At 39.7% G+C, this 22,883-nt stretch overlaps 1 protein-coding gene and 1 non-coding gene across 5 annotated transcripts in view; both read right to left on the bottom strand.

Annotated features, from left to right (window-relative positions):
- Positions 1-22,883, bottom strand: part of UBE2V2 (ubiquitin conjugating enzyme E2 V2) — a 37,547-nt gene that overhangs the window by 13,468 nt on the left and 1,196 nt on the right. Inside the window, exon 2 of one of the 4 annotated variants that reach the window (XM_017727438.1) lies at positions 18,102-18,195. The exons of 1 other annotated variant lie outside the window; for it this stretch is intronic. In XM_017727438.1, coding sequence (XP_017582927.1) covers positions 18,102-18,159 — 58 coding nt within the window. In that variant the 5' untranslated portion in view covers positions 18,160-18,195. Of the gene's footprint in view, positions 1-5,762; positions 5,846-14,730; positions 14,817-18,101; positions 18,196-22,883 lie in introns of those variants that run through there. 2 more of the 4 variants (XM_017727437.1, XM_017727440.1) reach the window with 2 other exon arrangements.
- On the bottom strand, positions 19,745-19,817 carry TRNAA-AGC. The gene has a single exon. It is a non-coding gene; the product is annotated as a tRNA-Ala (tRNA).

Raw genomic sequence — 22,883 nt, 5'->3', positions numbered from 1 at the left:
GCTCTGACTGCAGAACTTCTGAATCACAGTTTAGTTCTTTAAAAAGAACATAAAAGATGGTACCAAACAGGCTTTAAGTTTATTTCTGATCATGTGCTATCACCTTTCAGTACAGCTGAGATGACCCAACTGCTCATTGTCCAGATGTTCCATGCCTTCTCCCAGAACTCTGTTGCTCTTGCAATAACCAGGCTCCTCTATTAGTCAAATTGTCACACTAATTTAGCAAAAAAGCTGGTTTTCCTTCAGGCAAAAATCAAATCCAACCAGTTAATCAACTGAATTGACTCAGGAAAAAAGAACAACAAATGCCAGAGCTGACTGCTGTGTCTCTCAGTGCCTTCCTTTGCAAAATCATGGGTGTGAGGATAAAGGAGCTTTTTGTGACAAAAAGCCACTGCACTGACTCAGCTGTATCATAAAATTGTACTCAACACATTAAACTGTAGGAGATGACACTAGAAAATAACAACCCCTTGTGATGAACTGACCTGTGTTCATCACATTTTTTCCATTACATTATGTGTGCTCACTGGTTCCCATAACTGCCCAAGGGGAGCAGTGAAGGACTTGGGAAACCTCCAGAACATCTCCAGAAAATAATTTAGATGTGCTCTGAAAGAGACAAAAACATCTGAGAGCAAGTGCCAGGTTTCCCACACTAACGTTCTTGTCAGTGATAGAACTAAGTAGCAAAACACTTTTCTGAAGTTAAAAATAAGAGTAAAAAAAACCTTGTGTTAAAAAAAAATACACAAAAACCCCAACAAAAAACCCAACACACATGCACACAAAACCCTGTCAACATCAACAAAACTCTCCCCCTCCAAACCCACTAAACTGTTTCTATGTCCCTGGCATATAGGATTAATGTTTTATCATCAATACTTCCAATTTAACTGAAGTAATTACTGAATGTTTTAATAGAAAACCATTATTGCTAGATTTCTGACAGGTGACATGGAATACTTAAACAGAGGGGATATAAAAAAAAACCAAACAAAAAACAAACAACCAAACCAACGAAAAACAAGCCCTTATTATAATTTATAATTACAGTATTAGAAACTTCCAGAAAACTAACTCAAATTAAGTATTGTCTTGAGCATCCACTCATGCCCTTGTGCACACTATTACACTCTACATGCTTGTTTTGATCATGCTATAACCTTCACACAAAACAAATTTACCTAGCTTGAAGAATGGAACACATGTGCAACATTGTGCCATCTTTCCAGTAAAAAACAACAAGAACTTCTGTCTAGAAGTCCAGTCAAGGATGATCTGGATTTTCCGGAAATTAAGTTTGCTCCTAGTATAAATAGAAAGTTAAAAAATTCTTTTTCTTCTCACTATTTCACATATTTCAGAAGGCACACTCTAAACTGCATGTTAATAGTGCATATATAACTCGCAGTTTTGTCTCTAATCCAGACAATGCAATTCATCAAATATTTGCTAAGAGCTTTGAAATATTCCTGACTGAATTTGAGTAAGAATCCTTATTTCATTTACAGAATTTGGGCAATGAAACAACATCTTTCTGTTCTCATGTGCAGGTCACTAGCAGTATGAAATCACAGAAACCAGCACCATTCTTGCGCTACCAGACCTCAGGTGTTCTCCCCAATGCCACTTGCTGATGGGACCACTGAGCAGCTTCACACGGGCACAGACAGGTTGGGTTTACTCTCTGTAACAGGCACGCCTCAGCTAAAAGCTCACATTTCCAAGTGAAGGGGATTAAAGCTGTCGATTTTATCACTGGCAGAGCTATAGGAGTGGTAAATTCCCCTCAGCAGGCTGTGCTTTACAGCTCAGTACAATACTGCATCCAGCACCGCTCTTTAGCAGGACTAAAGCTCTGCATGTGAAAACATACTTGGGTTCATCCAGATTAAGAAAACAAAAAGCGAAAGCAACACCCCCCACCCAGCCTCTCTTCATTTTATCTGCGAAGTTCACCTCACTGTGGATTTTACTGACAAATAGCCTCCTGACAACCCTGCCCACAAACTGTCACAGGAACTGCCAAACAACTTTTTACCAAATTCTCACAAACAGCTGAACTAAGTATATTTCACTTAAACAAGCAAAACATCACTCATGCGTACATATACCAATAGTTTTTAATTTAAAAATTTCATCATGAAACTGGACTACAGAAATCCGTGAAATTATCAGTGAATTTAATACCTTGGAATTAGAAGAGAATGAAAGAAGTCTCAATAAATAAAGCCCTTAATTTAAGCATGAGGGTCTACTTTCATATATATGGAGCTACTTCAGACATTACATTCTAAATCTCCTTAGAAATAAGAAACACACTACCACAAAGGACAAGTCAGGAAAAAAGTTATAGCTATGCTTTTATCCAGAATCTGCAAAACCTGGGAAAAAAAAAATCAGGAAACAAAATAAAAAGGAATCTTCCGTGTCCATTAGTAGCACCAACAACTTTCACTGGAGTAACAAATGAGAATTGCCTGGATGGACCTGTTCTTGCTAGTGTGTTGACACAGTTCCACAGTTGGCCATGTCATGTCACCCAGTGATATGGGGATTTAATCAGCAGCATCAAGACAGAACACACAAGCATACTTATGTGAACTTATGTCAGATTTGACAGAGCTCACTGAATACATTAAATCACATTTTTAAACAATTCACATGGACACACTCCTGCAAATAGAATTGGCAGACCAAGCTCCTCACACATCAAATGATTCTTTGCTGTGTAACAGGCAAGAGTGGGATAACCTACACTCTGCTCTTCTCCCTGCAGGTTATAAAAGGGAACCATAACCCAAATTTTTCATAGATTGGCTCAGAGCCTAAAGTGTGAAATTTTCTGTTACACCCAAAACTATGTTTTTTAGAGTAATTGTCCATAACAATATCCACACCCACATTCGGTTTCTCTTAAAATCTCCCCCAGCTCTTGACTTCAATCACTCCTGAAAGTTACATCAGTACCAGGACCATTTTATCATAGTTAAACCAGCACACCCCACACCACCAACACTCCAAAAGACAGCTCCATAAACAAATCCTGATAAGGACACAAGAACAAGTTATATCAAAAAATCATACGTTAACAAAGTTAGGATACTGTCAGGGACGCTATTCTTCCTGATTGAGATAGCTATGTCAGGGAAACTCTGTAGTATGAACAATTTTGAATATATGAGTTAGCTCTTGCCCACTGACTTCCAACAAAACAGAAATTCAAAAGTATGTTCAGCTTGGTAACAAAAAGAAAAACTTCTCAAACCCCATTTATCAGCTTCAGGCTCGCAGCGAAGTAAGTATTTCCTAAGGACAGGGAAACAGGGGAAGCATGTCAGTCTTGCAAATTTCAACCCATAATACAATTTCTCCTGGGGCAGGGAGAGGAAAAAAAAAAATACACAGAGAAACAGAGAAAACAACTTCTTCCTTTCAGTTTCTGAACAATTCATCTTGCTCTGGACAAAATGAAGTAAAAACCTGAAATGCTGTACTAACAACAGTCCACACACCCACAAAAAGAACATAAAATTACAAAAGCCTCAAATAGGCCCTGAAATGGCCAATACATTAAAAACAAAACAAACAAAAAAAATAAGGAGAGAGGGAAGAGGGCCAGGGCATGTGCAATACTAACACATTCTATTTTGGGCTGCAGAAGATATTCCTCTGAAAAAAGCTTTTTTTTGTAAACTTGATGTGTATTCTTGTTTGCCAGTTACCCTGCTCACATCACATACTCTTAGACCTAGTAAATATTCTAAAAATACATGCAAGAAAAGCCTTACTATCGGGAACCTACTATCAAGAAATATTACCAGGTGTACCATAATGATATTGCAGTTATCTGAGGTTGATCACAGTAACCAGGCTCCAAAACCCTGAAATATTTCTAGTAACCTGCCTAGTTACTACAACAACCAAGTTGGACATGGCAGTTTAGTCTACAATAGAACTCCATTGCTGGCATTAGTAGTGGAATGCAGCAATTCAATAATGGACTTTGCCACTCTTGTTGCTCTTGTTTTAAAATCAAGTATGTTACTACACACACAGTAAAAATCACTGTTTCCAATAACCAAGACAACATTATTCTTATTCAAGACATTTGCAACTGCTTTCCAGGAAAGTTTCAATACATTTCAGTAAAATTCAAGTTCATAATTTTTCAAATCCGTCATATTCTTAAAGCTGCACTTACTCTATGCTATTTTTCTCTACTTTCCTCCAGCAAGTATGTCCCAAAGCACTGAAATTCGAGCAACAGAAGATTCTGCATCAACAGTTTTGAGTTTAAATTGGGAAAGTTCTGTATTATATTAACTCAAATGGTGAAACCAAAGTATTTAGCAGCAATAGGTGGCCCATGCACATTGATTAGGATGAGGCATAAGGTACTAATCAAGACTGCACCTCACAGAGCTGTAAGCAATACCAGTTTAGGTTAGTCTTAATGATTTTGCAGATTTAACTATGCTTACCTGTGGAAATTTTCTAAGAATCTAAGTTCAAGAAGAAAAACAAGTTTGACATAATCAAATAAAACTTCATTTCCATGTAGAAAGAAATTATTCATCCCAAAAGAAAGAAACACGACAAGTAACTTGAAGAATTAATAAGAGAAGAGATGAGTAGAAGGTAAGACTCCACAGCTCAAGTAAGCAAATGTACATCAATGAACACTATAGAGCAAGTGGCCATTTATTCACTGTGTTCAATGCTCACTGTAATTCAGAGCCAGTTTTGCTACAATATGGAACAGCTATGAACTGGTAAGAACTAAATGGGTTATTGCACTTCTCTGCAGGACTAAAACCATATACACATATATATATATATGGATATATATGGCTATATTTATATAAAAGACTATGTAGGAGCCCTGTAACTGGTAAACCTCTTTTTCCTTTTATAATATTTGAAATTAAGTAAGTTGAAAGCACACAGGATGGAAGAGTTCAAGGAAGAGGTACAATTCTAGGAAACACATTGAAGTTAAAGAATGCATTTCATCAGGTTTTTGGGGTTTGCTTTTTTCATATGAAGATATGTCACTTGCTGAGAAACATTTCTCAGCATGAGCCAATCAAGAGTCACAGCAGTGTGAAAGCTATAACCCTTTATCTTAAAACCTAATTTTTGGTTAAAGCTAAGTAAAGTAATATTTGTTTTCAGAATTATATTGGTGAAAATTTCTATTTATTTCACCTAAGTGAAATCTTACATTTGCTAGTATCTTAATAGACACAGTCCAGACCTAAAGTTAGGCTGCATGAAAATAACTTTCATAGGAATTTCCTTTATAGTTGAGTCCAGCCACAGCCATAAAAGTTTTAAATATGGCTTATATTAAGAAGGCAGCTAATGAGAAACTGTTAATACAGCAGAAGTCTTGGTCCTTTACTGCAACTCAGCATTCAGATTTTGATGGAGGGGAAAAGGGCTGGACAAGTACAGAGGTATTTATTTCTTTAGGGTAGGGCACTAACTTTAATTTAAAAAAAAAACCAAACCAAAACAGTAAAGACAACATAGATTTACAGAAGCAGGGTTTTTTCACCTGGCTTTCCACTTCATATGCATATTCATAACATTAAGACACTATCAACTATCTACTAGTGATAATAATTGAAAATGATAAATTCTGAACAGAACAACGTTTTCAGTAGTAGCTTTAGTTTCCCTGGGGTGGGAAGGGAAGAAATTAATTTCTAGAGAACTAGCCATTAGTAGCTGGATTGTCAGACACATACCTGATTTACAAACACGTTAAAATGGCTTAAACCACAAATCTTGATGCTGGAGTAAGAAATCTCAGCGGATCAAAACTGCAAAAGCAACATCAATTTATTCAATATGTTTCTGATGGTTTCACACCAAGAATGAGTGCAAAAGCAACATCAATTTATTCAATATGTTTCAGTTGCTGATGGTTTCACACCAAGAATGACAAGACCTCAAACTTGACTTCTCCAGCAGAGTGCACATTCCAAATACAAAACTTCTTAGGGAAAAGTTTGTACAATTTGAGGTTTTCTAATTATGTTTTTAAGTGTGACAGATTACTAGCAAAACAAATTGCTACATTAACAAGGCATCTTCACCTAAGTCTTCCCTTCTTTTATATTGCCTCCAGAGTAACCAGAAGGAAGTGAGTTAACTCCTTCTGGTAACTTTGATTTCTACCAATTCTGTTCCATAATCCATTGGATTATTTACTGAAGGCAGCCCTGTGGACACGACTCTTCCTGTGACAGTCAATGTCCCCCAGGAAAACATATCATACCTGTTCAGTTTTTATTCACTTCTAACCATGCTCATGGCCCGTCCTCTCTTCCCCTTTCCCCTTATACACCTTTCTCAGAGGAGCAGCAGATGGGGATGCAGCTGCCATTAACCACCTGATTCACCAGAGCTGCTCTACTCTCTGAACAGCACCCATGGAGGAGCCAATCTCTCAAAAATTCCATCAAGTTTTTCCCATTCTGCACCATCTCTCCTTACCAAGGTTCATGCCTCACTGAAAACCTCCATTCCTCCACTCCCGCAGCCCAACTTCCAAATGGCCTCTCCACTCCCCTGATTTTTTATGGAACAACACCCTACATGTCCTAAAGTTGCACAAGGTACAACAGTAAATAAAGTCATCATAAGCACACCAGCGAGCAGAAGCACAGAGTAGTCACTGGTTACGTGCACACACAGAATAATGTCCAGACCTGAGAGCAACTCCAACTGAACCCAGCCTTGTTAGCAAGGAAGCAACAACATCGCTAGGTCCTTACATTTTCATGCAAATACGATCATCCTGAGTACTGCTGCTGGCATCGAATGACTAATGGTGCTTAAAAAAATTACACTAATGAAGAAGCCTGCTCCACTACAGATAGAAACGTTGTTAAGACTACAAAATAGAGAAGGCATAAGGAAACTCTTAGCAAAAACAAAGAGGGGGGAAAAAAAAGAAAGAAACCGCTACCTTCAAAAATTCCCACAAATGTTTTAAGTAATCAAAATACCTCATCCAAAGAAACTTTTTTAACAAGTTACCACACCAACAGAAAACTATAGTATAAAACCCACTAAACTGGACTGCAATCCCAAAAGAAAACTGGTGTAAATTGCTTGAAAGTAATTTTACAAATTTGCATGAATATTAGTGACATTTCTTTATCAGTCTATATTATATCTCAGTGCCATTTTTTTGTTATAAACAAGACCAGTATAGACTCAGACACTGCATGACCAGTGGTGCCTCACGCTATAAGAAAAACCATACAGGTATTAAACAGTTAAGTCACTAAACAACTCAATTGACATCCGGGCTGTTTCGGTGAAGGGTGGAAATGCACAAGCTGACTACGGGTTTAAAACTTAACTCTTTACAGGCAACCACTGAATGAAACACGTGAGATATTAAATAGTACAACCACCTTCCCGTATGTTTCAGTGTATGAAATGACAGATAATGAAAAGTGACACGTTGTGATGCTTAATAAACTGAGAATTACTATTTCAATTTTGTACAAAACAATGTAAGGCAGGAAGCCAGCAAGCAGGAGTTAGAAAAGATATCTGTCACTTCAAAAACCACCAGCAATATCACCTGTGATTTAATAGTCTAAGGAATCAAGATTTTACCAGGCAAAGAAATCTTTCTAATTTCTACCCTCAGAAGTTAAAAACTAACCCCCACACTTGTTTAGTACAAATTACCCCACTATTAAAAGCACAAAGCTAAATAAGAAAAAGTTAACAAAAGGTAAAATTGATCGTTTTTTGAACGTTTCATATTAAACCTGACATTGTGTTGGCAGAGAGAAAAAATTGTTTAAAACACACTTTCAAAGTTACCTTTTAAATTACAATGACATAGAACCTTTTTTTTGTTCCCCAGATAAAGGGATAGAAGAAGCAGGAAGCTAGAAGAACCCAGCAGAGCCCAATATCTTGTCACAAAACAGCTTTCTCAGGGTCTGCTTTAAAAGTTAAGAATACAATGTGTGACCCAGATAACATGAGTAGCATCAAGGATTTAGTCTAGCAAAGCTGTAAAGCTGCCTTAAACGGGTTACAAGTCATTGATTAGCAAACAGTTGTTCTAACACTTGCACAAAGGTCCTTTCCAACATGACTCAGCACCTATCCACAGTCCAAAGCATAATAAATAGACAAATATCCTTTATCTATGTAAAACAAATAATGTTATTCTTTCAGTTATACATGTAAGCATACATCTATTGATATAATCAGCAAATGTACCAATCATCACATATTTAGTAAAAAGAATTGCCATTAAATTATTTTCCTACATTATTTTCGTAAGTCATACTTCAACCTGCTATTTTCTATACGCTGTGCTACTCAAAAGTTCAAATTATTTAATATTTACATGATCACACATTCCATTTCACTGAGAAGAAAGAAAACTTACAATTCCTCCTCTGGAAAAGTTCTAAGTTATATGAATAAAACTGGACATTTTACTAAGACTATACTGAATAAAGGACACTCCTTTCATATGTACTGGGCAAAATGTTTTGATTTACTCAAGCAAACTGCAAACACACTTAACTATCCAGTTTATGAATAGTCAAAAATGCAGTGGAGGGAGGTGATTTTTTTTCTTTATGCTGCTAAATATGTCTAATGCAAGAATTTTTTAAAAGGCCATACCGAATCTATAATTTTTCTGACAATTTTTTTTATCTAGTTGAAGCATCTCATCCTTCTGAAATAAAGACTTTAGAGCTCTGAAGTTCTAAGTGTTGAAGATTCCACTCGTTCCAAAATGCTAACTAGAAATGGTTTAGAGTCACAGACTGAAATCATCACACGTTTTTGAAAAGGCTCTAAACCAGAAGCTCATGTTATTCATAATCAGTCTGACAGCTTCACAGTGATAAGTTTCTGCACTGATTTAATTCAAAATATTGTTTGAATTGTATCTCATTAGTGTATTCCAAATGACAAATACAAAGAAAAACATTTTTTGGGCAGGACAGCATACAGTAAAACCCTTCCAAATACTTAAATCAAGGCTACTTTGAATGCTTTCCCCACAGCACTTTCTTGTCTTTCCATGATCTCTGTTGAGGTTCCCACAGGATAACTGAGACAACAAGGCAACAAAACCTAACAGGAGTAGCTGAAGCTGATGTAATACTTTACATTAAGTTTCAGTCAAGATGAAGTACAAGCTATACTGTAGATAAAAAGAGTTAATAGTGCAGATAATAATAAAAGATAACAGAAGAGATAATAGGGTAGAAAAAAGAGCAGGGGCAAAGAGAGAGGAAAGGTTTGTTAACAAAAAGAGGCTGAATAGTTTCACAGCATGTATTTAACACTGCCTCTGGAAAAATCTTCCATAAGGCAAAATACAAACACTAACAAATACATATGTAATTCAATTCCACCAACTACTCATAAGACTTGGAAATCTAATTCTTACATGAGAAGTCTTCTCATGCATGCTTAGGTTTATAGTATGGACCATCTGCCTCCAACTGCTGAGAGGCATATCTTCCTGAAACTCTGTGTTACACCTTTATCCAGGCTAGAATTTTCCAGGATTGTACAGAATAGTTTAGATAATGGGCTTTGATACTATGTCTGATAACATCTTTGAATTTCAAACAAGCTCTGAAACACATAGAAGATTACAAAGTAGGCCACTTTTTTATTGCAGAGGTAAGTTGCTTTGCTGTGAGCACTCTAACACAGCTATTGTGGCAGAAAGACGTAAGTGGGTTTGTATTTAAAGACGGAGTTATAAAACACCAGGAACAAAGAAAGGAAAATGATACAGGCAAAGCTCTGAGAAGAAACAGAGTATCTTGCCTATATATGCCCCAAAGTTGGAAAAGAACTGATGGTCTATATATAGTTTAAAAGCCATTTGTAATCTAGACTTTTCTCAACCCAGCTGAAATTATTTGTGGTTTGTCAAGATGTTTTTAAGCAGGCAGAACAATCACAGTCGCAATTCCTTGTGCATAGGACAGGCTATATAAACGCTCCACACAGAGTGCTTGCTGCCTCACAGAACACAGTATTTTACTTCTTTTGTTTTGTTTGATTACTTTCAGCTTCAAGAAATCTGTGCTTACAGAGCTAACACTGTAAACCCACAGAACAAACATGGAGGACTGTAAAATTCTAAAAAGCTCTTAAACCAACTTCTTGGACCAGTTCTGGATAAATGAACAATGTGGTGGAGGCGTAAAAGAGAAAATGGGAGGGAGTAATACATCCTTCAAGGTAAAACACAGCAGATAAAAAACAGACAACTATTTGCTCCACAAAGAGAAAAAAAGAGGAAGGAAACGAACATTCAACAGGTCAGAGGAAAAGAGAAGCCTACCTGTGCAGGGTTTGACACAAGACTTTTCCAGACACAAAGTTTAAATTATACCACATCTCCTACATGGAAAAAATTATCTTTAAAACGTTGCTTCTACAACCCACTTATGAATATATCCCTTTATTACTCCTCTGAACGGCCCTTCATCTCTAGGTGTCTCCACACAGGGTGTAAATCTTTACCCTACTAAGCCCAGAACAGACATCAGCCTGATTCAGAATGAAGAAGAAAAGAGTTTCAAGGCATTTAAGAGAAAGTGTTGCAAAACATTTCACATTATGGAATATTTTGCAATTGAGGATTTTAAGAGGGGAAGAAAAAAACCCCAGGTTTCAAAGCGAAATAAACCAAAACCAACAACAACAACAAAAGCCCCAACCATTAGGAATGGTACACTTAGTCCATACTTCACAGCTCAGGGAGTCTAGAATGCACTCAAGACCACTTCCAGCCCTGCACTTTTAATACCAGCTTCCTTACTGCTGTAGTCATGCACACTTAAAACTGCTTCCACAACTACCAAACGTTTGCAAATAGAAGTAAAAAACAAAGTTAAGAAAATAAGGCACTGACATTGTGCATTGTGCCATTTCCACTCACAGAATCAATCATCTATAAAATCAAAGGGAAAGACATTTTTGCACGGGCAACTCAAGTTACACAATGAAGCTGTTTCATCCTTATAGAGTAACTGGAAATGAAAAGTATGGATTTTACAGAAAGAAATATTTCACAGGCATCTAGCCACGTACCTTCAAAAATATTAGGGACACTTTCAAAAAAGGATGCTCATGACTACATACTAGAAGTAAATCAGGAATCTCACATACAATTTTGATTGTAGATCAGTCCATTTTTCTTCCCCGAGCACATAGTTTCAGCAAACCAAGGGGAATTTTCATTAGCACAGCCCTATTCACCCTCCCCCAAGCTACTGAAGCTCTTGGTTGAAGAGGAAGGAGACAAAAGCATTAGCAGCCCATAGTTACAGCACCATATTTGACACTGCTTCCTTGATTCTTCTATTTTCCCACATAAATTCTAACCACTTAGTGACACCATCACTGCCTTTAGGAAACATTTCCATTTTAGAGAGACATATATACGTATAACCTTACATATAAGGTCATATTATGTGAAACCCCAATTATCTAAATGCAGAAATTAACTCCTGAATTAACTCCTTATAATGATGTTTTTCATCGGCTTCTTTTTCTTGAGATACGCAAGAGATATTTAAATGGTATGCCTTAGGGAATTATTTCTTTTAACTTGAAATTATATCTATTTACATTTTCTACTTTGTATTTTAAACAGATTAACAGAATGCATCTCCACCTAAGCAACATGAAACTGGATGATTATATTAATAGCTGCTCTCTTCTCTAAAAAATTGACTTGTTCAGACCTCCAGCAGTACCCACACAAATAACCTAGATCCAGCTTCAAGGAGAAGCAGTTGTAATATCAGATCTATCAAACTGCAGCTTACAAATGCCCATTTCTAGCATATGCAATATCTCCATGTACAACTTACTTGTTACAGGTGATTTTAGAAAGCAGGTAAGATACTTATTGAACAGAAATGTAACACTGATATATACAATTTCTTTAGCACACATTAAAGAACAGCTATTTTCAAACTAAATTCTCTGCTGTTAAATGCACATAATTTGTTACATGATTGCTCAAAGAATTAGCAAGCCCAGGAAAGGAATTTCTGGGATAAAAGTAAGACAGTTGACCTTAGTAGAAGTTTTGCTGTTGACTTCCTTGGGGCTAGAATTTCATTCCTGAACTTTATGCAATCAAAATATTCTTTTTTTTTTTTTTTCTGAAATAGATAATGATAAAGTTGAACTTTACAGCAAGAGCAGATTAAAGTCACAGAGCTACATACATTTAAATCTTAAGTCTATGAAAAAGGTAAGCCTATAGCAAATAATTTCCTTCCCTCCTCCACAAATGATTATAACACAGCTTCCTGGCAAGAGCAGTTCAGGGTGAAGTCTGAATTTCTGCATACTATGTGGAAAGAGCAAAACAAATACCCCTCACCCCCCCACCATGTGTACACCAATAAAAAGTCACAGTATTTTCTCCACAAGAATATGTTGGTTTAGAAGCCCTGACTAATTTTCCCAGCAGTTTTGATGATTCAGTCTGCTTGCTGCATTTTACTACAACAAACGAGTTTAATTTAATTTCTTCAACAAGGTGTACATGCAGTACTGGCCCTTTACATTGTATGGAGCAGTCACACGTATTAAGAGTTTTCCACATCTCCGGCTTTTTATGAACTTTAAGAGTGGCTGTATTTCTGAGTCAAAAACAACCCCCTTGAATAAATGTATATAGATTTTAAAATAACTCCTGTAAGACTGCAAAGAACACTTACGGCAGTAAAACCATCAAAGTTCAGTCAAAAAATATTTATTCTTATAGGGTTGAACTAGAAAGAAAATAGCTTTTTTCACTACATAAATTTTTAGTAACTGATACTCTACATTAAACAGATTGAATGGACTCTGATGCCAAATGCCAGTACTCAATACACAACCTGAAGCAACTGCACTTCCTAGTGTATTACAGGAAATCTCCAGCCAGAGCCTAGACATAAGCTGAAGTCTTTCAGTGTTGCTCCATAATAAAACTCTTTTAAACTTAGACACCAGGAAAAAAAGTAAAAACAAAACCCTAACAAAATAAAATGCAGTAATTCCCAAATGACAAATACTTGGGTTTCTCTAAATATATCCATTCTAGCTCAGTTTATCACAGGCAATACCTGTCTTTTTGGACTGTTCTTCCACATAGTTAGTTGCAAAAGCTATTCCACAGCCCAGATTGGTGCAACTTTATCAAATTCCACTGTGGAAATCCCACATCCCCAAACTTATTACCAACTGGAGATAACTCCTTCCTCTTACAAAAAAAAAAAAAAAAACAACAACCCAAAACCTGCCCAAGCTCCCTTCACAGAATTAACAGCAAGGTACCAAGACCAGTTTAAATATACAGATGTTTCTTCTGTTTTGTTATAGTCCCAAACCCCAGTGATCCAGTAGATTGGCAGCAGAAATAAATTAGTGGCCAACATTCACCCTAGACTGGCTGCTGAGGTCTATTCATTCCCTTACCCTGAGATCCATCAATCCCACTTACAAAGTCTCAGGGGTGAGAGAAGAGGAAACAAGGCCCTGAAGACTTCAGGTTTCAGCACTGGGGGAAAGGTCTTTTGTATTTCAAACCTCTCATGAAATGAAACTGAGACGGTATAATTGTGCTTCTACATTTAGCACTTGAAGCAATATCCTTGTCCCTTTCTTTGCCAGCGCTTTCCACAACGTTCTGCCGCACCAACGCTCCGCACGTGGTATGCTGGTTACTGAGATGGGCTTCCTGGGATGACTGGCAGCTCTTTGCCCTTACATCTGCCTATGGGAGACCCTTTGGCTCCAGTGGATGCCACGGGGAAGAGAGCTCCAGTCCTCCTTCCCGCTATGCTACAGTCACCACCAATGTGAACTACCTTTGCCCCAAAATACAACACAGGCCTAAGCCCTTCTCTTCCCAATAAAGAGGGGAAAGAGACAATCCTTTATTTCAGATACCACTAGATCACGTCTTCTATATTCACCCAGTGGTACACTGGGACAAATCTTCAGTACAAATCTTTCTTTCCTGCAGCACTTTTACCAGGCTAACGATATCTCCTCCCTCCCTCACGTACACCAGCATCTATCCATCCATTCCTGCCTCTTGGCAGGTCAAGTCTTCCCTCCCCCGGCACTCGGAGCCCTGTCTCCCATCACGCACCCCCAGGCCGGGCTCTCACTAGGATGTCGCTGCCCCACGGATGGAAGGGATCGGGCCCGGGGCATAAGTGAATTAGGAGGAATTTCTTCACATTAGACATGGGAAGGGGCTGCCCAGGGAAGTGGTGGAGTCACCGTCCCTGGTGGTGCTTCAGGAAAGACTGGACGTGGTCTAGTTGGCAAGGTGGTGTACGGTCATAGGCTGGACTCGATGATCCCGGAGGTATCTTCCAACCTAAGTGAATCTGGGATTCTGTGATAACCTGTCCCGGCGTCCCTGCAGCTTCCCTTTCCCCCCTGTTAGAAGGCAACTCCTCCCCACTGTCGGAGGCAGCTTGCCCCCCACCCCATCCCGGAGAAAGGAGACCCGCCCCGGGCCCTTGCGGGGGCGCCTCCCAAGCACGAGCCCAGCGCGCCGCTCTCCCGGGCCACCGAGCCCATCCCTGGAGCGCGCGGGGAGGGGCGGGGCCAGGGGAGGGGCCGGGAGCCGTCCTCGGTCTGTTCTCCCGGAGCCCTCGGGCAGCGAGCTTCTCTCACCTCTGTATCCCTCTCGCCAGCCCCGGTCCATACGCGTGCCCCTCCAGTCGTCCGCCACATCTGTTCCCATGCGGGCTGTTACACCTGAGAAGCAAAGTCCCGTGGCTGCATCCCTACCCTGCCACCCCCGCTCAGCCCGCACCCTAATCCCCAGTAATAAGGAAGTCAGCACACAGCGGTGAAGCTTCACTTAAATTTTTGGTTTTTCAGCTTGGCTTCAAACAAGGCACTTAGATTCACACGGGTCTTTGGAGCCGAAAATAATAATTAATTAATTAATTAAAATGTGCCAAAGGCAGAAAAGGAAAGAATACAGATAAAAATTTCAAAGCCACAGAAATGCCAGAAGAAATAAATCAAAGAGGTGACAATTGGAGTTAACTCCTCAGAATGATGTGACAGTTTCAAAGGCTGAAATACTTGACATTCGGTAGCAAAAGAACTGGTGGAAAATTAATTCCACAAATGTCTAGCCATGATGCCAAATGTTTCTTCACCTGCAGAAGTCGATTACAAAACACAAGCTCCAGGCCCTTCCCCAGGAGCCAATGCTGAGCTCAGCTGAAGGTGGCCACTGCGGTAGCACCTCGCACATCCTACCCGGGACCCACAACCTGCACCGTGCTTGGGACCCACAGGCAGGTGGGAAAAGGCAGCTCCCCTTGCAGAGTGCTGGTGAAGGGCAGCAGGCTCAGGAAGAATCCAAAAGGGCCATGTCAGCATTCATGTGGACATGAGGGAAATGCACACCAAAGCAACCTGCAGGCGAATACACCTGAAAGGGAACACATCCAAAAATTGCCGGGGTCAGTGCAATGAGGGATTCCCAGGAGGACTTGGAGCCTGAGCACTGGGCTGCTGCCAGAAGCAGTCTCTAACAAAAAAAGACTGTCACATACGCACCTCGCTAACCAGTGCCGACACCTACGTGCTGTTCTTGACATCCTATTTTATAAATAACACTCAGTTGTTTCCTTTACAGGTTATAAAGAGAGAGTTAAACTCCTTCACAGATTCTTCTGGTAGAGATCAGAAAGAGCAATGATGCAAGATGTTTTTCTTCCAGCTAACCTGAAACCTCTTCAGCAGCGAGGACTCAATCACTCAATGCTGAGTCGAAAGGTACCCACAAGGACCATGGAGTCCAACTCCTGGCCCTGAACAGCACCATCCCCACCCACACACAAAATGCTCTGCCTCCCTTCATTTATCCTTTGTTCATTTTAGCCCAAATACTGGTTTTGCTGTCTCTGCATACATAAAAATGATAAATCTACAATAGTTTTTACTTCTCCCATTGATTTCTATTTTCTTTTATCAAGTTACTAGTTTCAACCAGATTTTTTTAACATAAATAAGCAGGAGTTTCAATATTTACACCAAAAGAATTAGAAGTAAGCTTTCCCAGTACAGTGAAACTGTTCCTTAAGCTGCATTTCAATGACCTGTGGAGCTTTCTGTTGTCAAAACAAGCTGATTGTAGGGATTCTCTTGTGTAGCCTATTTCAATATTTTTGTGGAAGTAGTAAGGATACTGAAAAAAAAAGTCAGAATATTTTTAAAAGTTCTCCCCTCTTGTAACATCACTGTAGAAAAGATTGTGGCCTTGAACAGAAAAAAAAGGTTCCACGAGTTATCCTTCTCCTATTTTCTGGAATCAAGAGCAGGTGCGGGAGGCTATTAGAGACCACTACACAAGCCTTGTCCACTGTGGTCCATCCAGAATGTAATCAGGCTGTTCTCCTACTGTTCTCCTATTAAGATAAAACCTGCTCAGCTCCAAGGTCAGAAAGAAGCACAATGGCCACCCAATGTCTGTGCTTTTATTTTTTTTAAGGATTAATCGTTCTTTTTTAGGTGATTCTATCCTAACGGCACACCTGCATATCTTGAGACATGACAGAAATACAGCCATAGGCTCACCAAACCAAAGCCCACTGGTATTCCATGGGTCTCTAAAAGCACGCAGAAGGCTCCACAGTCCATCTGTATCCAGACCCATCCACCAGATGTCAAGGCTTACACTTACCAGCAACAAATTACTGCGATACTAATTACAACCACAGGAAATAAAATGGGTCAAAATGGAAAAAAGGCATAAGGTCACTGGCCTAGGTGAGGAAACCTCTGCTGAATGACTCTAAAACCTTCTAAAAGCTTCTTATATTGGGCAAAGTTTACTGGGAAAAAATGTTATTTTTTTCAACACTGAATTTGAGAGGAAGAATACATGACAACTGGAAGCTGAACACATTTTAAAGGGGTAACTTCCTTTCTTTTCAAACAGGCTGAGAGAGTTGGGATTGTTCAGCCTGCAGGAAAGAAGGCTCCAGCAAAAGCAGCTTCCCAGTACCTAAAGAGGGCCTAGAAGAAAGCTGGAGAGTGACTTTTCACAAGGGCATGCAGTGCTAGGACAAGGGGTACAGCCTTAAACTGAGACAGGGCAGGTTTAGGTTCGATATTAGGAAGAAATTCTTTACTGTGAGGGTGGTGAGGCAGTGGAACAGGTTGCCCAGAGAAGCTGTGGCAGTGTTCAAGGCCAGGTTGGATGGTGCTCAGAGCAACCTCCTTTAGAGGAATGTGTCCCTGCCCACGACAGAAGGGTTGGAACAAGATGATCTTTAAGGTCCTGTCCAATGCAAACCATTCTGTGGTTCTAGGATTGTAAGTGCTTACACATGGTAGTGAACGCACCTCTCACTCTCTTCAAAAAGGGTTCAAAACACAACTTCTGCTTACAACTTGGTCAAAATAGGATAATGGTAGTCATATCAGAAAAAAACTTCCATTAACTTTATCGTCAAATATCCCACAATACCCATCAAGAGAAAAATCAGAACTGCAGTGTGCTCAGCTCAGAAAACAAATGTTCTACAATCATGTTGTGAAATAATTTTATTTAAAAGAAGCATTTCACAGAGTTGAGATTTTTGAGTGCAGATTCTATAGATGGCCCTCATGTTGTAAAAAACTGTCTCCAGGTTGCTATATGATGGTCCCCAAGCTCCATCTCAGCCTAGAAAGATTTTCTAAGTAATATTTGGAACAAAGTACTGATAAAAGACAACTGAGGAAGAGTTATTTCCTATTTGCAGACTACAACAAAGACATAGCAATATCTTTCAGCAAGTTTAGTACAAACAAATTATTATTCAGCATTAATAACAAACTTGTGTAACTGATTTAAGCATGATATTCCAGAGGACTATAAAGTATGAGTGGTAACAGTAATAAAAAAAACAAAAATCAAATAAAATGGAATTCCCTCATGGTTCTTTACATAGAATATTTCTATGCAATTTCTGACTCAGAAGGCACAGACAGGCCCAGAGTGGTTACTCCTTTGACATGAGGCTCTGGGAACTACTTACCCACAAGTAAGTAGTATCCTTCCATAGGTAGTTCTTTTGAGAGCCAGGACCCTTGCATCTCTCAATCCAGTAAATTCTTCACAGGATAGTTTAGCTAAAAAATAAGGACATAAGACACCACATGGGATGAGAAAAAAACTCTTACTGCTATTCATATTTAGACCAAAAGAATTGGAAGAAAGCTTTTCCAGTGTTTACCAGCCCTAGTAGACAGAAATGCTGCAATGTAGGAAGCTGGGCATAAACGTAATGAAAAGTCATTAGTCCTGAGAGCTTTCAGCCAGAAGGCACAGCTTTTCCAGTGATTGCAGACTGCACTCGAACAGAGCCCCCGCCCCCAAATTCCCTCATTCCATCAGTGCACAACTTGCACTTGAACAGCCAAGAACAACAACATAATTCATCCTCTTCAAAAGCACAGAAAGTGTCAGGTATTAAGCAGTAACAGAAACACAGAAAACACAGAAGCAATAATCATCACACAGAAGACTACTGAAGAGTCTCATTCCAGGCAAACAGACATTTAAATCATTACCTGAGTCCAGAGAGGACTCATGACAGGACCATAATACCTTTCTCTCCATTAGACTTCATTTTAAGAGGCATCAAGCAGTCTTATAAGCCACAATTCCTCTTTTCTCTCCAGTACTTCAGCAATACAAGAGAAATAAGCAAATTCAATTTCTATCCCATTCCACCTAGAAGTTAATTCCTTTCTTGTCATGGTCACAGGAAGATCTCCGAGCTCCCTTACTTTCTTCACAGGTGCTACTTGTACATCCATATAGCAGGGTACCTCCTCCTCCCTTAAAATGGAGCCTAATGAATATCTTTTGTTTCCCATTTCTATTTGTTTTAATATGTGCCACTCCCAAAATCCTGACTGCAAAAATTCCCTGTACTTGCAGGAAGCAGGTTCTGCTCGTTTTCTCATGCTGCCTCTAACTGAAAGTACAAGCAGTTAAATATCTGAATAAGTAAGAAAATAAAACCAAAATTAAAAACAAACAAACAAACCACGAAACCAAATAAAACCCTCATGAAGACTTAAAATGTGCAAGCATAGATTTACAGAGAAAATTTCCATGGTATTTCAGAGATGTGAAAATTCACAAGCAAAAGGTACAATCTTGCTACCAGGTGCAAAAGAACTATACAATGTTCTAGCCCACTCTTTCTAATAAACAGCCTATACAACCAAAATAGAGCAGAAACAATGAGTCTTACTCAAACCATGAATACAAAATTTTGTTCACTACACACTAAACTAGAATATCAAATGTAAAGTTAACTAATGAATGAAATCATTAACCAAATACTTAAGGACCAATCAAAAAATTCCTCATTTCCTTTCCTCAGTAATTTTTACATGTCATTTATTATTGCATTAAAATCTCAGTAAATTTCGTTATTTCATGCAAATATTATATTTTTTACTTCCTCTATGCAAAAGAACAAACATCTGATTTTGAAATGAAAAAATGAAATATTTAAAGCAGTATGTTTTTTTTTTTTTTTTTTTTTTTTGATTTACAGGTCTTTCAGGCTTCTTTACACTCTTATACAAGAAAAATTAAGTGCGAATAGGAAAATAATCTTAACTGCTGCCGTGTTGTTTATAATGAAATCAACACGGAAAACACTGGAGAATGCGGGCATCGATCCCGCTACCTCTCGCATGCTAAGCGAGCGCTCTACCATTTGAGCTAATTCCCCGCCCAATAGGCGAGCCTTAAAACCTGGGGATACACACTCTAAACTTGAAAAAACCCACAACACAACTACGTTGGATTATAAATTCGCTGTTTCTTGCTGAGTCATTCTTTCCACTCACCAACAACTGACCGCAGCTCGCAGCTGCAATCATGGGACACCGTCTTTCAGCATGTACACTACGAGAATAATCTTATTCATCCTTTTATAACACGAGTCTTTGTTATTTAGCTGTTTACATACAAGAAGCTCTCCAAAAGATCGAGTGACTTAAAAGAAACCAAATGTCTGTTTTAAGGGGGAAAAAAAAAAAAAGAAGCCCGACTTCTATTGAACAACTCTTCCAAATTCCAGGAACCCCCCATTCTTTCCAGTTTTCAGGGCATGTACATATAAAGACTGGTTCAGGAAATGTTTAATGAAGGAAAAAAAATGTTATATGCTTGATTGAAACAGAGTTTTATAGTCAAAACTTATACGTGTGTGTGTGCATATATATATGCACACCCACATCCTCTCATATAAATACACACATACATCTTTTTGGAATGTGTCTGGCTTCTCTGAGGTGAGAGAGTCAAGTGAAAATAAAACAGCTCTGTATTTTTCTTATTTATTACCTCACCAAATGCACTTGCCTGTAATTAATACATTCCTTTTAACAGCCTTAAACCACTGGTTTTTTAAAATGAACACACCCGTGCTCACGTGACTTGACACGCAGCATAAAGCGGGGAACACGATGATGTATGGCCCCCCCAAACTGCACCCACAGCCCCCCGGGCCGGGCCCCCTCCCCGCCAGGGAGCAGCGATGCCGCGGTGCCCCGGCTGCAGGGGCCGCTCCGCGCTCCTCCCCGGGGCCCCGGTCGTGGCCCCTGCAGCTGCGCTCCGTCACGGACCGGCCCCTCAGCCTGGGCTCCTCGCGTTAGCTTCCCTGCTTCCTCGGGACAGCCCTCTCTCCTTCCACAAACCCTTTCCTTTGGCGTTCCAAAATCCCGTGCCACCTGCTCAGTTCCCTTCCATCCCCTCCTCCCCCCTGCCTCCTTGCTTCTGCTTCACAGAATCAAGTAGGTTGGAAAAGACCACAGAGATCGTCGAGTCCAACTTACGCCTGCACACCACCACGTTAACTAGACCACGGCACTAAGTGCCATGTCCAGTCTTTCCTTAAACACCCCCAGGGACAGTGACTCCACCACCTCCCTGGGCAGCCCATTTCAATGTCTAATCACCCCTTCTGTGGAGAAATTCCGTCTGACGTCCAAACTAAACCTCCCCTGGTGCAGCTTACGACTATGTCCTCTTGTCCTGTCCCAAGCTGCATGGGAGAAGAGGCCGACCTCCATCTGGCTACAGCCTCCTTTCAGGTGGTTGTGGAGAGTGACAAGGTCTCCCCTGAGCCTCCTTTTCTCCAGGCTAAACAGCTTCAGCTCCCTCAGCTGCTCCTCAATAGGACTTGTGCTCCTGCTCTTTTCTGGACTCACTCCAGCACCTCAGTGTCATTCTAGTAGTGAGGGGCCCAGAACTGAACATGGTGCTCGAGGTGAGGCCTCACCAGTGCCGAGTACAGGGTGACAATCACTGCCCTGACCCTGCTGGCCACACTATTTCTGATACAAAAATAATGTGAACACACCTGTAACAACTTTCGCATACACATAACTTGATCAACCCAGGTTTTTTGAGCTGAACCAAACCAAAGTGGCTGAGCTCCAATTTACATCTTTCCCCTACTTATTTTAACCACAGAGGCCTCTCAGATATCTCTTTGAAACATAAAGTGATACACCAAGCAAGAGAGCTGGGTTTGGCTCTGGTTTTCTGTAAGATGAAAAGAGTTTACGAACTCCACCTGATTTGCCGTGGCAGTGTTCACTTCTGCTCTTCTCCATAAGCTCCCTCTGCTCTTGCACATACAGCCAAATTATATAGCCCATAATCTGCCATCCAGTGACTTTCTGACTGCTGCTTGAGCATCTTCATTTACAGAGGAGATTGTTCCTGCCCTGTCAGCCCTAAACCAGACAATGGCTCCTTGTTAAGCCAGGCCGCATTTCTCACTCCACAGCAGAATGGGAGAAGTTACTCATCCATCAAGTTTAAGCCAGGCAAAGAAGAAATCACATCAGAGCGTGAGTGGAGGTAAGATCAGCACCTGACTGGTTTCTAACCAGCCTGGCTTGTTTTTACTTCTGATGCTGAATCATTTTATGTAGCCCTGACATGTGATGGATGGTTTGGAGCTACTGTACATGCAAATTCAGTTGTTCCCGGAGCTGGATTCTTTGGCAGGTGGCAACACGGACTAGGAATAGCTGAAACTAACCCACTGTCTTTACTCTATGTGGCAGTATTCACTTCGTGCTTGACAAGGGTCAGCACTGATTTGCTACAATTTTTTGACAGCGCCAACCACAAGAAAATAGGAAGGGGAAGAAAAAATAATGGCATTCAGAAAAAAATATAGCTGTTAGTTCTAAGACCACTAATGGTACAAGTGAGAGTACTAATCAGGTATAAAGTTGCTCTGGATTTATGGCCAGCTGTATGTTTAAACTATACCTGATTTTTTTGGTTTGTTGGTTGGTTGGTAGTATTCTGTTTCGTTTTTTTTTTTTATCCTAAAGCTAGTCCTATCAGTTAAACCCAAGATTTTTGAAGTGGATGAGAGGGTGATTGATTGTGTATAGTTTTTCAGTATTTGTAGAATGTTAAAAAGATTAAAAACAGTGTGAAAATGATGTAACACTTGTGAAGTAAGGAGAGATCGTTGCCATGTAAATAATTCAATTTTCTATGGCAGCTGCTAGAACATGCACAGGCACCTCAGCAGATTTTCTGTTGAAAACACTAGGTGGAAAACTGTGATACAAAATCCAACTGAAGTAGGGCACATTTTTTCATATGATCTTATTTATGTAGCACAAACCACCTTGGATGCTCATCTGGGCCTAAAAGCACCTGCTTACTTGATCATCTCTAGGAATTTAGAACAAGTTAGCTAACCAACACTCATTATTCCATTATTTAGCAGTGATGACAAGAACATATTTAGACCAGGCATTCC

Source organism: Corvus brachyrhynchos, unplaced genomic scaffold (genome assembly GCF_000691975.1).
Source record: "Corvus brachyrhynchos isolate BGI_N302 unplaced genomic scaffold, ASM69197v1 scaffold60, whole genome shotgun sequence".
In the NCBI taxonomy this organism is placed as follows: domain Eukaryota; kingdom Metazoa; phylum Chordata; class Aves; order Passeriformes; family Corvidae; genus Corvus; species Corvus brachyrhynchos.
The sequence above is the reverse complement of the archived record's forward strand: the minus strand, read 5'-3'. Positions and strand labels throughout refer to the sequence as shown.